Raw genomic sequence first — 14,692 nt, forward strand, 5'->3', positions numbered from 1 at the left:
CCCATAATTATTATGGAAAGACAGATGATAGAGTAGAAGATAATTCCGTTGGATGGTGCTACATTGTCGTCGCCGGTTCTAAAATCCAGTATATAGACTTGCGATACTATGAGCACCGTTTTGGAAAACAAACTCAGCATTTTACAAGAATGTAAAGATATACGAGAAATACAGTACCAGTCAAATGTTTGGACACACCTACTCATTCAAGGGTATTTCTTTATTTATACTATTTTCTACATTGTAGAATAATAGTGAAGACATCAAAACTATGAAATAATACATATAGAATCATGTGGTAACCAAAAAAGTGTTAAACAAATCAAAATATATCTTAGATTTGAGATCCTTCAAAGTAGCCCCCCTTTGTCTTGATTACAGCTTTGCACACTCTTGGCATTCTCTCAACCAGCTTCACCTGAAACGCTTTCCAACAGTCTTGAAGGAGTTCCCACATATGCTGAGCACTTGTTGGCTGCTTTTCCTTCACTCTGCCGTCCAACTCATCCCAAACCATCTCAATTGGGTTGAGGTCAAGTGATTGTGGAGGCCAGGTCATCTGATGCAGCACTCCATCACTCTCCTTCTTGGTCAAAAAGTCTTTATACAGCCTGGAGGTGTGTTTTGGGACATTATCCTGTTGAAAAACAAATGATAGTCCCACTAAGCGCAAACCCGATGGGATGGCGTATTGCTGCAGAATGCTGTGGTAGCCATGCTGGTTAAGTGTGCCTTGAATTCTAAGTAAATCACAGACAGTGTCACCAGCAAAGCACCACACCTCCTCCTCCATGCTTCACAGTGGGAATCACACATGCGGAGATCATCCGTTCACCTACTCTGCATCTCACAAAGACACAGCAGTTGGAATAAAAAATGTCAAATTTGGACTCATCAGACCAAAGGACAGATTTCCACCGGTCTAATGTCCATTGCTCGTGTGTCTTGGCCCAAGTAAGTCTCTTCTTCTTATTGGTGTCCTTTAGTAGTGGGTTCTTTGCAGAAATTCAACCATGAAGGCCTGATTTACACAGTCTCCTCTGAACAGTTGATGTTGAGATGTGTCTGTTACTTGAACTCTGTGAAGCATTTATTTGGGCTGCAATCTGAGGTGCAGTTAACTCTAATGAACTTATCCTCTGCAGCAGAGGTAACTCTGGGTCTTCCTTTCCTGTGGCGGTCCTCATGAGAGCCAGTTTCATCATAGTGCTTGATGGTTTTTGTGACTGCACTTGAAGAAACCTTCAAAGTTGACTGACCTTCATGTCTTAAAGTAATGATGGACTGTCGTTTCTCTTTGCTTATTTGAGCTGTTCTTGCCATAATATAGACTTGGTCTTTTACCAAATAGAGCTATCTTCTGTATAACACCTCTACCTTGGCACAACACAACTGATTGGCTCAAACATATTAAGAAGGAAGGAAATTCCACAAATTAACTTTTAACAAGGCACAGCTGTTAATTGAAATGCATTCCAGGTGATTACCTCATGAAGCTGGTTGAGAGAATGCCTAGAGTGTGCAAAGCTGTCATCAAGGCAAACGGTGGCACTTTGAAGAATCTAAAATCTAAAATCTATTTTGATTTGTTTAACACTTTTTTGGTTACCACATGATTCTATATGTATTATTTCATAGTTTTGATGTCTTCACTATTATTCTACAATGTAGAACATAGTATAAATAAAGAAATACCCTTGAATGAGTAGGTGAGTCCAAACTTTTGACTGGTACTGTATAAACTCTGCAAGTCTTACAGTATGTGCTCATAATCATAGCTTTAGCCCCGGACCTAAGCCGACCAGACACAGCTTAAAGCAGGTCATTAGAGAGTCTTTAAAAGAAAAACATCTGCTCCAAAGAGCCACCAATAGACTTCCACTCTATAATAGCATGAGGTTAGCATTGTAAACCATGATGGAGGCAATGAACATTAAATCAAATCAATTATCTTCATCCAAGAACCTTAAGGTTACAAGTGTCTAGTTACAGAGCAAATACTGTTTTCATATTGTTGCAGTGAGTAATAAGCATCAAAAAATACTAATGTATACAGTACGTCATCTCTCATCTCAGTTCTTATTAAAGACAGTATACCATATCTACTGTAGTCCTAAAGGGTTTCCTCTACTGTATGTGTGGGCGAATCAGATTGAATTCCAACTAACGCTACAGCACTACTATATAGCCATAACATAATCTCAGTTCTTATTAAAGACAGTATACCATATCTACTGTAGTCCTAAAGGGTTTCCTCTACTGTATGTGTGGGCGAATCAGATTGAATTCCAACTAACGCTACAGCACTACTATATAGCCATAACATAATCTCAGTTCTTATTAAAGACAGTATACCATATCTACTGTAGTCCTAAAGGGTTTCCTCTACTGTATGTGTGGGTGAATCAGATTGAATTCCAACTAACGCTACAGCACTACTATATAGCCATAACATAATCTCAGTTCTTATTAAAGACAGTATACCATATCTACTGTAGTCCTAAAGGGTTTCCTCTACTGTATGTGTGGGTGAATCAGATTGAATTCCAACTAACGCTACAGCACTACTATATAGCCATAACATAATCTCAGTTCTTATTAAAGACAGTATACCATATCTACTGTAGTCCTAAAGGGTTTCCTCTACTGTATGTGTGGGCGAATCAGATTGAATTCCAACTAACGCTACAGCACTACTATATAGCCATAACATAATCGCAGTTCTTATTAAAGACAGTATACCATATCTACTGTAGTCCTAAAGGGTTTCCTCTACTGTATGTGTGGGCGAATCAGATTGAATTCCAACTAACGCTACAGCACTACTATATAGCCATAACATAGCCTTCAGCTTCTGTACAGAAGTTCAACCTCCTTAATACGCATAAGGTACGCCGTTGAACTAAAATAAGTGCATTCAAGCAAGTGAATGCTAGTGTAAGTATGGTTTAGTCCTATCCCTAGTCAACAGCATAGCGAGATAGGACTGAAGGGCACTAAGCTTCTAAATCTCTTGTTTAGATGATCTATGGAGAACCAAAACTCTCGATGAGTGAGAGAGAGGAAAGGCTTGAGGGAGTTTATGGTCATTTGCTATTGCTGATTCGCTTGGGTGTCAAATATGAGATTGGATTTCATTGTATAATACGGACCAGTTCTAAGGTGGCATTATTTAGTATTTGAATGACCTTTTGTACATTCAGATATCAGTACATTTTCCGTGCTACATCCTGAATACGAATAGTTGTTGGCTAATTTTCCCATAGTATTCAAGGGCTCGTGCACATTTTAGGAAAAAGAAGCAAAAGCAAATAGACATGGAGAATGTGATGATTTGTATTTGTCCATGCATTTTTTCTATCTGAATATGAAAATGAAAGTTATGTTAGGGTTGAGGATATTGTCCCATACACATTATCCGTTGAGAGGAAATGTATGTTTAAGATTCATTGAAGGCACTGGTTGTTTGACTATTAGCAGCATTTTACATAAACATACAATATCACTGCAGTAAGCTGTGACCTGACTTGAGTGGGAAGACGGTTTTTCCCCGGCCACCACTACCTCTCCATCGTGAATACAGTTATCCAGAATGAATTCTACAGACAAAAACACAGATTTGACTCTTTTTGGAATGATAAACATGCTTGTCGACCAATAACCAATCTATAGTCCAAGATTCGTTTCAGAGGCATATACTATATGAAATCGTTACATGGGGGATGCAAAATGTTACCATGGTACATTACTGTGACGTTCAATGTGATGCTGATATTCTGATTGGCCTGTGGGGTGACGGGGGGTGGGATTTACCCTGGGTCATCCCTGCCCCTACATTCTCAGTGGGGCTGAAACCGTTCTGGTTGGTCTTGGTGCCAATGTCAATCATCTGGTGGAGGCGGAGCTTGCGGCAGTAGATGGAGGCTGCCTCGGGCTCAAGGGCAATTATCAGCTGCTCTGGGTTGTCACGGGGAACCAGACCAGCCTAGAGAACGGCAGAGCACAAACAGGAAATACTGGACATCAGCTTTTTCCTTAACAGGTCTCAGAAAGATGACCTCAATAAAACCAGCAATGTGAATAACTGTCCTAGTAAGTTACTATAAACATCGCTCATTGGTTAATATTCAGTGTATGTTAAGGATTCAAGATACCTCAAAATAGAAAGTAATATGGCCGTCAACACCAAACTTTTTCCTGAATTAATTTATGAACATCAAAGTTACAATGTCTACATACCCTTACACAGTAATACAACACTATACCATATACAGCTGAAATGGAACAATTTAACACAACCATCATTCATCTAAAACATAATCTAGTTCACTACTAAACCATAAATGGCTGTTGGAAAAGTATTGGGCTCATGGGCAGGCCACAGATTTGAATAGGAAAATACTTAAGGGATAAATCATGCAATCCTAGCATAAAAGCAATTCCCAAAAGCTATTACATTTCTCGAAACATCCACAAGCAACAACTGCTTTTGCAGCATTCGAACAACTTGAAGGCCTATCAATCAACATGCTGTTCTGGCTGGTTTGTGTTTCTGTCCACAATATACACAGAAAAAGACAGGCAAATTATCACATCCCTGTGCTTTGTGAGATTCTGCATGTCGCGGTGAAGGGGTCAAGGAGAGTGAGGAGGAAAGGAGGAGAGGGAGACGTGGGTAAGGTAGGGGTGTTTTGTTTTTCCCCCAGTAACAGTAATAAATGATCCAGCCAGAGGATGCTGAGTCACTGCAGATACGCAGTCACTCCCCCAGCCCCTAACCAAACATCCTCCCCCTCTTACTGTGCCTCAACCTCCACTGCAGATATCAGGTGATCAAGCTGTCTAAAGAGCCTCTCTCCTCTTCGTCTCTCCTCCTCTCAGATCTCTCCTATCCTGTCTCCTTCTATTGCTCTCTCCCCTCTCTCCTCCTCCTCTCTCTCCAGCCCATCTTCTTTGTTCACTGCAGAGGGGAGGGTGGTGTCTCTATCCAGCGGCTGCAGCCTCAGACAGACTGCCACACCCATGTGACACTCTCTCACACATACTAATGTCCTGTACCTCCACCCCTCCCTCCTCACACACCTACTCCTCCACCCCACCCTCTTCACACACCCACTCATCCACCCCTCCCTCCTCCCTCCTCACACTCCCACCCCTCCACCCCTTCCCCCTCACACACCCACTCCTCTAGCCCTCTCCCCTGAAATTCCCCTACACAGAGTACCACACTGCACTACCATGTGCCCATCGCACAGCTCTCTGCAGCTCCCTCCCACCACTGTGCTCCTCTGGGGGGAAACAAACAACCCTGCCTTTCTTACTATGCTGTAAGCTGGCATGTGTGTATTGTGGAATAGCATACATTGGAGTTAGAGTCGAACCAAGGTATTTGTCTTATTTATTTTCCTCTCCCTCACAGCCTATTGAGAATGATCACAATAGCCCCTTCATTCTCATCCTCTATTCTCATCCTCAGTATGCACCCCCTCCCTGCTATCCCTTGTCTCACTGTCCTATCCTCAAATTCTCTCTCTTGGGACGACTCGTAGTGATGAAATGATCCCTCTCCCTGGTGGCTCCCCCCAGCTGCCCTCCCTCTACTCTCTGTCCTCTCCTCTACTGCTGTCGTGGTGGATCAGTCTTTCTCTCTCTACCCCCATACAGGAGAGAGAGCAAGAGAAAGAGGGGGAGGAGAGTAGTCGTCACTGTATGGCACTGCAGCTCCAGAGCAGCAACCAACCTCTCTCCTATAGGTAATAAATCACAGCAGCAGCCAGGGTGGTAAAGCTAGTCATGCACCGTCATCACTTTCTCTCCCAAGTACCTGCAGTGCCTCTGCCAAACGAGAGCTAATGGCGAGACTGTACAGACGCATCATTTACTCTGAGGGAGATAGATGGTTTGAGCGGCAAAAGTTTGTCATTTGAGCTGTTGAAAGCAGACTACAGCAGACAGACAGTAATTTGAAACGAGGAATATTTGACTTTCAACCTTACAATGTGTGTATATGCATGCATGAGCGTATGTGCCTCCCTGTGTGATTGCATGCGTGTGCACATAGACGTGTTTTGATTGACAGGGGCCAACCCACCTTGTAGGCTGCCTCCCTCATGAACTGCTTGGCTGGCATTTTCCAGATGGCTGGCACTGTGATGACCCATCTGATGTCTGCATTGTCAAACTCTGCACCCGCCTGGTCACTCAACTCCTGCACGGGATCACATCAAGCATGGCATCTATGTTCCCTGACCCACCATAACATCAGCACTATCGCTGAGCATTAAATGCTACTTCTAATTCATATAAGATACATGTATTCAATATATGAAACTAATGTATTATTTTTTTTGCATGTACTATACCATGCAGTAGAACCTGGTAATACTTTACCTTTAGTGCTTGCTCCTTGAAGAACGCCAGAGCATATGCAAAAATATCAATAGCTTTTACTCTCTTCCCATTGGCTGCATGGAGTTCTGTGTCGATGGAGAGATTCTGATTGGGGGAAAGAAGGGACGACAGAGAAAACTAAAGTTCCACCTTATCGTAATCTTTTCATTTAAACACCCTACAGACATCTACTGATAAATACTAAGACAGACCCCAGTCAACATACTCAGCCTTATCCAAATTGTGTCCACTTTACCTCTATGGTGAAATATGTGCAATAACAGTAGCCTGAGCCAACAGTTACTGGCAGTGTTACCTCTTACTTGGCACAGAACACAGAACTTCAAAAGCTTGCTGCAATGTCAGCTCAGGCCAGCCAAGCTGCTAGCCCAATAATGGACTAGAGGAGCCTAACGTTACTCCTTATAGTCCAAGGACCTTACATGTTCTGTTTAAAGGGCGAATTGGCTCTGGAAGCCAAAACAGCCAAATACGCCTTCTAAATGTGAATCGATTCTCAATTGCAGTACGGCTCTGGAAACATAAATCCCTTTACTTTCATATCACATCAAAATAATTTCACAAATGCAAAGCATACACTTACTGTACACCAGTAAGGACAAATGTCTTTCATGCGCATGGCCTTTCTATTACAGCATGTTGGATGACTGTCATTCATATTCCATTCACCCAGCTCAATGTAACATCGATAGGTTTAGGCTACTACATGATACTCAAATTGTCCCTTTACCCATTATGAGGTGGCTACAACCAAGCCTATGAATGAAAGTTTACAACATAGGTGCGCACAAGTCGAGAGAAAAATTTGAGATGACAGACAGTGACACATTCACCACCTTGCACACTCTTTTGCCTACATCATCTTATCTAGGGTGTAAATGAATACACCCCTGATCATCCATAAACACAGTTCACCTTCATAGTAGCCGTAGTATTCCTTCTAACCTCTATGCACTCTCCTCCTCTCACCTTTTTTCTTCATTGTGGACTTCAATGAACAACACATCAGCTGTATGTGACCAGGCGAAAAAACCTTTCCAAGACAAAACCATGTCATAACCGCTACACACAGCCTACATCGTTGTCCCCATATTATCTAAAGTAACGTCCTAGTCAACATAACGTTAGTTAATAGAACTAATGCATTAGTAATCCCGCTACAATCATGCAGTAACGCAGTCCCCAGTGGCAATAAATTAATAAAACCAAAAGCTTAACTTGAGTTCCAGTGTTGTGTTGGATAGTCATAGCCAGCTAGCTAACATAGCATCCCTCTGTTTGAGCCGGGTGTTTGAGTAACTAAACTAGCCAGCATCATTTGCTAGCTAAGTACTGTTGACTAACCCCTGACGCTGTATGTTAAATTGTGACGTGCCATGACGTAACGTACAGCACGCATAATGCAACTCATTCTGTGTCGTACAGCCTCTCTCCACCAGGTGTAACGGATGTGAAATGGCTATCTAGTTAGCGGTGGTGCGCGCTAATAGCCTTTCAATCGGTGATGTCACTTGCTCTGAGACCTTGAAGTAGTGGTTCCCCTTGCTCTGCAAGGGCCGTGGCTTTTGTGGAGCGATGGGTAACGATGCTTTGTGGGTGACTGTTGTTGATGTGTGCAGAGGGTCCCTGGTTAGAGCCCGGGTATGGGCGAGGGGACGGACGTAAAGTTAAACTGTTACACAGGTGTAGCGCTTCTCTCGCAGATTAAAAACAAGAAAGGGACTGGGTAAGGGGGGATACCTAGTCAATTGTCGAACTGAATGCATACAGTTTTTGCGTCATTACTGCAAGCCAACATGACTCTCAAAAGCCGCGACAGCCGCTGTTTACTTCTGAAGATAACTTTAGCACCGCCGTAAAAACCCATTTCAAATTCGACACAAACCTTCAAATAGGTATGTAATGAAACATTATATAAACTCTTTATAGTGTTTTATTTACATTTTAGAGGTGATAAGTTGGACAGATCGGTGAAAAAAGCTGTTTCCCAACACGGCTTATCTCCCCCTTTCCCTATCATGCAGTAGGTTTCGCTTCCCCACCCGTAATTTAAAAAAAGACCAGACGGAGCTCATTGCCTTCTTCAGTCATGCAGAGATGGGCATCATGAAGGCCTCGTCATTGATTTTGCTGGAAAGGGGAGAAATTGTGCTTTACAATGGTATTCATATTACAGTTGATCTGGGAGTATTACGTTTTTTGCGCGCAAAAATAATTGTACATTACTGCGTGATGTACAAAAGTTCGTAAGCTAACTATAAGTGAAACTGAAAAAAAATGACGAAATCTCTCTCCTCCTTCATTTTTGAAGAAACTAATTTGTTGAAAACTGTTCAACTATTGTCTTTCTCTCTCTTTGAGTCAACTACTCACCGCATTTTATGCACTGCAGTGCTAGCTAGCTTATGCTTTCAGTACTAGATTCATTCTCTGATCCTTTGGTTGTGTGGACAACATGTCATTACATGCTGCAAGAGCTCTGATAGGTTGGAGGACGTCCTCTGGAAGTTGTCATAATTACTGTGTAAGTCTATGGAAGGGGGTGAAAACCAAGAGCCTCCTAGGTTTTGTATTGAAGTCAATGTACCAAGAGGAGGACGGAAGCTAGCTGTCCTCCGGCTACACCATAGTGCTACCCTACAGAGTGCTGTTGAGGCTACTGTAGACCTTCATTGAAAAACAGTGTGTTTTCATCAATTATTTATTTGGTGACGTGAATATATTTAGTATAGTTTTATCTAAAACTTTTTCCAATGTTTTACTATTTTTATTTTTATGAAATTTACTGAGGGATGGTCCTCCACTTCCTCTGAGGAACTGCTGTACACTGTTTTTACCGGCTTTAACACAGTTGCAGCCGACAGTATTTTTCAGTCTTACGTTCAAACACAGGTGTTAGGAGATGCAGAAAGCTAATTAGCACAGGTAGTCGACTCTATCTTCCGTCTGTTTTCCATAAACACTAACATGGAGATACGGCCGTGTGGGAACACTAACACTAACCCTGTGTTTCAATTTAACTTTTTATTTATTTTGTATTATTTCTCGCTGATATGAAAGATAAGGTCCGTATGCTTCCAAAACTGTACTGCAAGCGGTGCGTGTTAATGTACAGACCGAGCATCGGGGCTCTTAACAACACTCCCCCATATAGAAGACGCCTTCGTCCAATGACTCTTATGTGTAATGTAATGGAACTGAGAGTCTTGATCAAGGGCTACCAAGCTGCCAGCCCTGCACACGTGCAGACAGAGTAATAAGGGAAGTGTGTGTTTGCGCGAGTGTGCGTGTGTGTGTCTTTACCGCTGTTGTATGGAGTTTCATTTTGAACTTCTCCAGGTAGAGCCAGTGCCTGGACTCGGTAGGGTCCAGGTCGTGGTAGAAGTCACGTGCTGCATAGCCAAAACTATGGAACTTCCTGTCCGGGGTCAGGAGGATGGTGGTAGGCGTCTTCTGATTGGACACTCCGGGGTCGCCGCCCTCCCAGCGTCTGGGAATGAACACAAAACATTTAAACCAATGAGCAACTTGGTTAAGTCAATGTAGTTCAAATGAAGTTTTACTCTAATTTCAATGTTTACAACGCAGGTTCAAATGAGATGACAACAGTACTGGTTGATTACTTTTTTTCAAATCCAATGTATTTCCCACGTTTATTCCACGTTACAATACGTTGACAAATTACGTTGAAACAACATTGATTCAACCAGTGTGTGCCCAGTGGAATCTATCTTTCATATGTTTAAACAACTGGTTGAAAACTACGTAGGCCTACTTGCAAATGATACTGGTAAATTATTAAGGGGCCAGACAGTTCCCTACAGTGCATTTTCTCTATTTGTGTCAAAGGGCTCAATATGGCTCAATAAGGTGGAATGCATAAGAACATTCATGTATCCTGTCAATATTCCAACCTGAACTAAAATGTCTGCAAACTAAAGACACGACCAAGGTCAATCACACAAATTCAAGTAGTGTGTCCTCATCAGTCCCTCGTTGTCAGTCTAATGGCTTTCTGAACCTGACCTACACGCTAATTGAGCTACACTAGTTCTGGGCAAATCAAGACTAACTATAATTAGTTTGCTTCCCTTGGAGATGAGTGTATGTTTGCTAAGTGCCCTGATGAGATTATGGGTCTGTCTCACTGGGGGAGAAGCCTACTGTGACGGACTCAATTGGAAAATTTGGGGGAAACCACTGGAGGCTCACTGCTAATCTAAATTATAATGGAGATTATCTTGGGCTATTTTGCACACAATCCAAGTTTATCATTGATAGTTCAGATGTTCTTCTTCATCATCATCCTCATCATTATGATCATTGCCATCGTCATGACCATATTCATCATCATGCTAGATGGTATGTCCACAGCCATATGGGAGTCGTGATCCTCTTTGAAAAGACAGAATTCTGCTCCACTCCAAATCACATCACAGTGTTTCATGATCATGCTCTATGAAGCCCGAATCTATGCTTGGTTACTAATTAACATAGTCATTTGTTACAATCAAATAATCCAGACCTGACGCATTTTTATTCAAAACTCATTCTGTCACATGATTCAACATTGCAACAACAACATAGCCTCAATGTGACTGCATCTGCGTATTAGTCATTGTAACAGAAATGAAAACATGGTTGTGATTTAAACTGTCACTGAATGCAAATCATCTCACAGTGTTGCTAAACTGATCTACATGTAGGAACAGATGAAGAATAGCCTTCTGTATAACATAACCTTAGATAGTCTGGACTGGAATATGCCTTACTGCATTAACAGCTCACTGAATAATGCATTAAGGAGTGAGAGTCTTTAAATTATGCATTTATTTTCACTGTGCGTACAGTATGTAAGACTGGGATTTAGAGCGGTGGGAGGCCAGAGGTCAGACCTCTGATAATCACAATCTAAAAGCCTTAGTACACGTACAGTACATATTACTAAATAAAGGATGGCTTACTACAAAACTTAGCAGGAGCAGAAATTCTATCTAAAAAAATGAACACACCAAAAAATATTGTCAGTTGAAAGAGTAAGAGTGTTGGGAAGTTCTTGAGGAACTTCAGGAACTGGCAGCCATTTCGGGAATAGCTGTTTTTGTCTCAGGTTGGTTTTCTATTGGTTTGAGTGTTTAGCTATGCAATTGGATCAGTGGTGTAAAGTACTTAAGTTCTTTACGGGGTATCTTTACTATTTCTATTTTTCACAACTTTTACTTCACGACATTCCTAAAGAAAATAATGTACTTTTTACTCCATACATTTTCCCTGACACCCAAAAGTACTCGTTATATTTTGAATGCCAATTCACACACCTATCAAGAGAACACCCCTGGTCATCCTACAGCCTCTGATCTGGCGGACTCACTAATCAAACATGCTTCATTTGTAAATTACTTCTGAGTGTTGGAGTGTGCCACTGGCTATCCGTAAATTAAAATAACAACAAATTGGTGCCGCCTGGTTTGCTTAATATAAGGAATTAGAAATTATATCTTTTTTTTTAATGTTTTAATTTTTAAGTATATTTTAGCAATTAAATTTACTTTGATACTTAAGTATATTCAAAACCAAATACTTTTAGACTTTTATTCAAGTAGTATTTTACTGGGTGACTTTCACTTTTACTTGAGCCCATTTTCTATTAAGGTATCTTTACTTTTATTCAAGTATGACAATTGGGTAGTTTTCCATCACTGAATTGGATTCCTGCTCCATTGTGAGGGCCAGCGACAGTGAGGACAGGGGATGAATACTAATGTCTATGTCATAGAGACGCAAACAGCTGATGCTCACTATCAATACACCAATGCATTCCTCCTCTATTCAAAGAGGAGTTCTACCCTGAAATCTCTATCATGTGAAAATGTAAATGTTACAGCACCCCAAAATAGTTCATTTGAGGTATGGGCAAACTTTACAGATCCAGTCTGAGGGCTTATCCAGTGAAGCCATTGTTTATGTAAGGATTTGGAGAAGATGCTTCCATCCAAACTAAATAATCTTAGAGCTCTGGGTGTTTTCACTGCAAGGTCTAGTAGTACTAGTAAAAATATATTGCTCAACTGTTATCTGATGTCTGGAGTTAATGACAGGAAAGGACTCCGCAATAGATGCTTCTCTCAGTCTGGTGTCTCTGTGTGTCTTTGTGTTTCATCACCCTAGGGATGTTACATTAACGATACTCCATTTTTATCAAGAACAAAGACATAGAAAGAGTTGGAAGTTTATTCAGCACAGAATTTCTACATCTCTGTGTAGGGGCTTGTGATACTGTTCTACCTAGTAGTCTATCCAACAAAAGTTTTTAAACTGCTACAGAATTGATTTTTTTGGTGCCTGTTGTCTGTTAATATTTTGCAAGTGGGAAAGTGCTGATTTTGATCGAGAGTCATGCATAAAACTGTAACAAGTTGTATATAGAGTTCCCAGACATGCTTTCTCTATGGAAAACTCATTAGAACTATTGGTGATTGCCAGTTAAATCAACAAGATTAACTATGAATTAAAAAATTATTAAAATCAACAAAAACCTGCAACCACAATGGCCTTTTACAGATAAGATTGGCCAACCCTGCTCTAAGATATGCCATGAACTCAAAGTTCAAATAGGGCCCCTTAAAACTAGCACATGAAACCATATAAACACCTGTCGGTTTTGTGAGGGACTGCACTGCACTGTATGGAGGTTGGCCCTGGTGCCTGGCACACACAGGGGAGAGACTTGACCTGTGTGTTTTATGGGTCAGAGGATCTCAGGACTGTAGTCCAGCTGGTTCCTCAGCTCAGTGAACCAGATCATCCTCCCAGCGCTAACAGGACCATTACACTGACTGGGACCATGATGACCGCCAATGAGGCATATAAGTGGTGAGAGAGGGAGCAAACACTGTTTCATTTGACTTCTAAAGACAGTCATTGGGAATCCAGTTAGAAGCCTCTGTGCCCTTATACATCTCCATTTGATGACAATGAATTTGAGGAGCAATACTTTGATGAACACGTTTAACCTGGCTATCAGCAACCCTTCTGGTATGATTACGCATAGACAAGTGTTAAGACCAGAAAGTAGAACTATGCATTCTTATCATTATTAGCTATCTCTCCTGCATCACCTGCCAGATAATATTTAATAAGATTGCTACGGAAAAGAACAGCCTGACCTGAGTGCACCTCCCTATGTCTCCTTCAATCTCTCTCTCTCCTCCTGCTACCAGGGACTGCATTGCAGCGTTGGCTTGGCTCACCTCATGGTGTGAATGCATTCTGGCTCCTTAGTGAAGGCGTAAGCATAGCCGCTGGAAGTGGTGCCAAAGTCGATGGCAACCACCACGATGAACGAAGGTCCCGTGTGGGCATTCGAGTCCGTGTCATTTTGCTGAGGTGGAGAGGACAGAAAATCAGAGTCAACAAATGGAGAACGTTTAAGGAGATGTGTGATTTATTCTGGATGGAAAAGCAGATGAGTTAGAAAGACTGTGTGGTGAATCTCTCATACCAATCTCGCCTGCCAATCTCTCATACCAAAGTAATGGAGTTGTTTGACTTATGGATCTATCTCCACGCAGAATATTCCATGGAATGTTTCTTACCTGAATGTGGGAGGGTGACAGTGGGGTGATGCCAGGGTCACCCATGCTCTTTGCTGGAGAGGGAGTTGCCATTGCATCTGAGGAGACAAAGAGAAGTAGATACAACGAGTGGTAAAACAATAACAAACAACAGATACAGTGCCTTGGAAAAGTATTCATCCCACTTGGCGTTTTTCCTATTTTGTTGCATTACAACCAGTAATTTAAATTGATTTTTATTTGGATTTCATGTAATGGACATACACAAAAGATTCCAAATTGGTGAAGTGAAATTAAAAAAAGAACTTGTTTAAAAAATTTCCAAAAATGTAAACGAAAAAGTGGTAAGTGCATATGTATTCACCCCCTTTACTATGAAGCCCCTAAATAAGATCTGGTGCAACCAATTACCTTCAGAAGTCACATAATTAGTTAAATAAAGTCCACCTGTGTGCAATCTAAGTGTCACATGATCTTTCACATGATCTCAGTATATATACACCTGTTCTGAAAGGCCCCAGAATCTGCAAAAAGGCATGTGGGAGACTCCCCAAACATATGGAAGAAAGTACTCTGGTCAGATGAGACAAAAATTGAGCTTTTTGGCCATCAAGGAAAACACTATGTCTGGCGCAAACCCAACAACTCTCATCACCCAGAGAACAACATCCCCACAGTGAAGCATGGGGGTGGCAGCATCATGCTGT

The 14,692-nt window shown here is 41.5% G+C and overlaps 1 protein-coding gene across 2 annotated transcripts in view; it reads right to left on the minus strand.

The window, feature by feature from the left end:
- LOC139570821 (heat shock 70 kDa protein 12A-like) overlaps window positions 1-14,692 on the minus strand; it is a 42,771-nt gene that overhangs the window by 10,594 nt on the left and 17,485 nt on the right. For both annotated transcript variants that reach the window (XM_071393029.1, XM_071393028.1), the window contains exons 2-7: window positions 14,007-14,083; window positions 13,662-13,792; window positions 9,715-9,901; window positions 6,391-6,495; window positions 6,092-6,208; window positions 3,814-3,985 (exon numbers count right to left, since the gene is read on the minus strand). In XM_071393029.1, coding sequence (XP_071249130.1) covers window positions 3,814-3,985; window positions 6,092-6,208; window positions 6,391-6,495; window positions 9,715-9,901; window positions 13,662-13,792; window positions 14,007-14,083 — 789 coding nt within the window. The remainder of the gene's footprint in view (window positions 1-3,813; window positions 3,986-6,091; window positions 6,209-6,390; window positions 6,496-9,714; window positions 9,902-13,661; window positions 13,793-14,006; window positions 14,084-14,692) is intronic.

Source organism: Salvelinus alpinus, chromosome 3 (assembly GCF_045679555.1).
Source record: "Salvelinus alpinus chromosome 3, SLU_Salpinus.1, whole genome shotgun sequence".
NCBI classification, from domain to species: domain Eukaryota; kingdom Metazoa; phylum Chordata; class Actinopteri; order Salmoniformes; family Salmonidae; genus Salvelinus; species Salvelinus alpinus.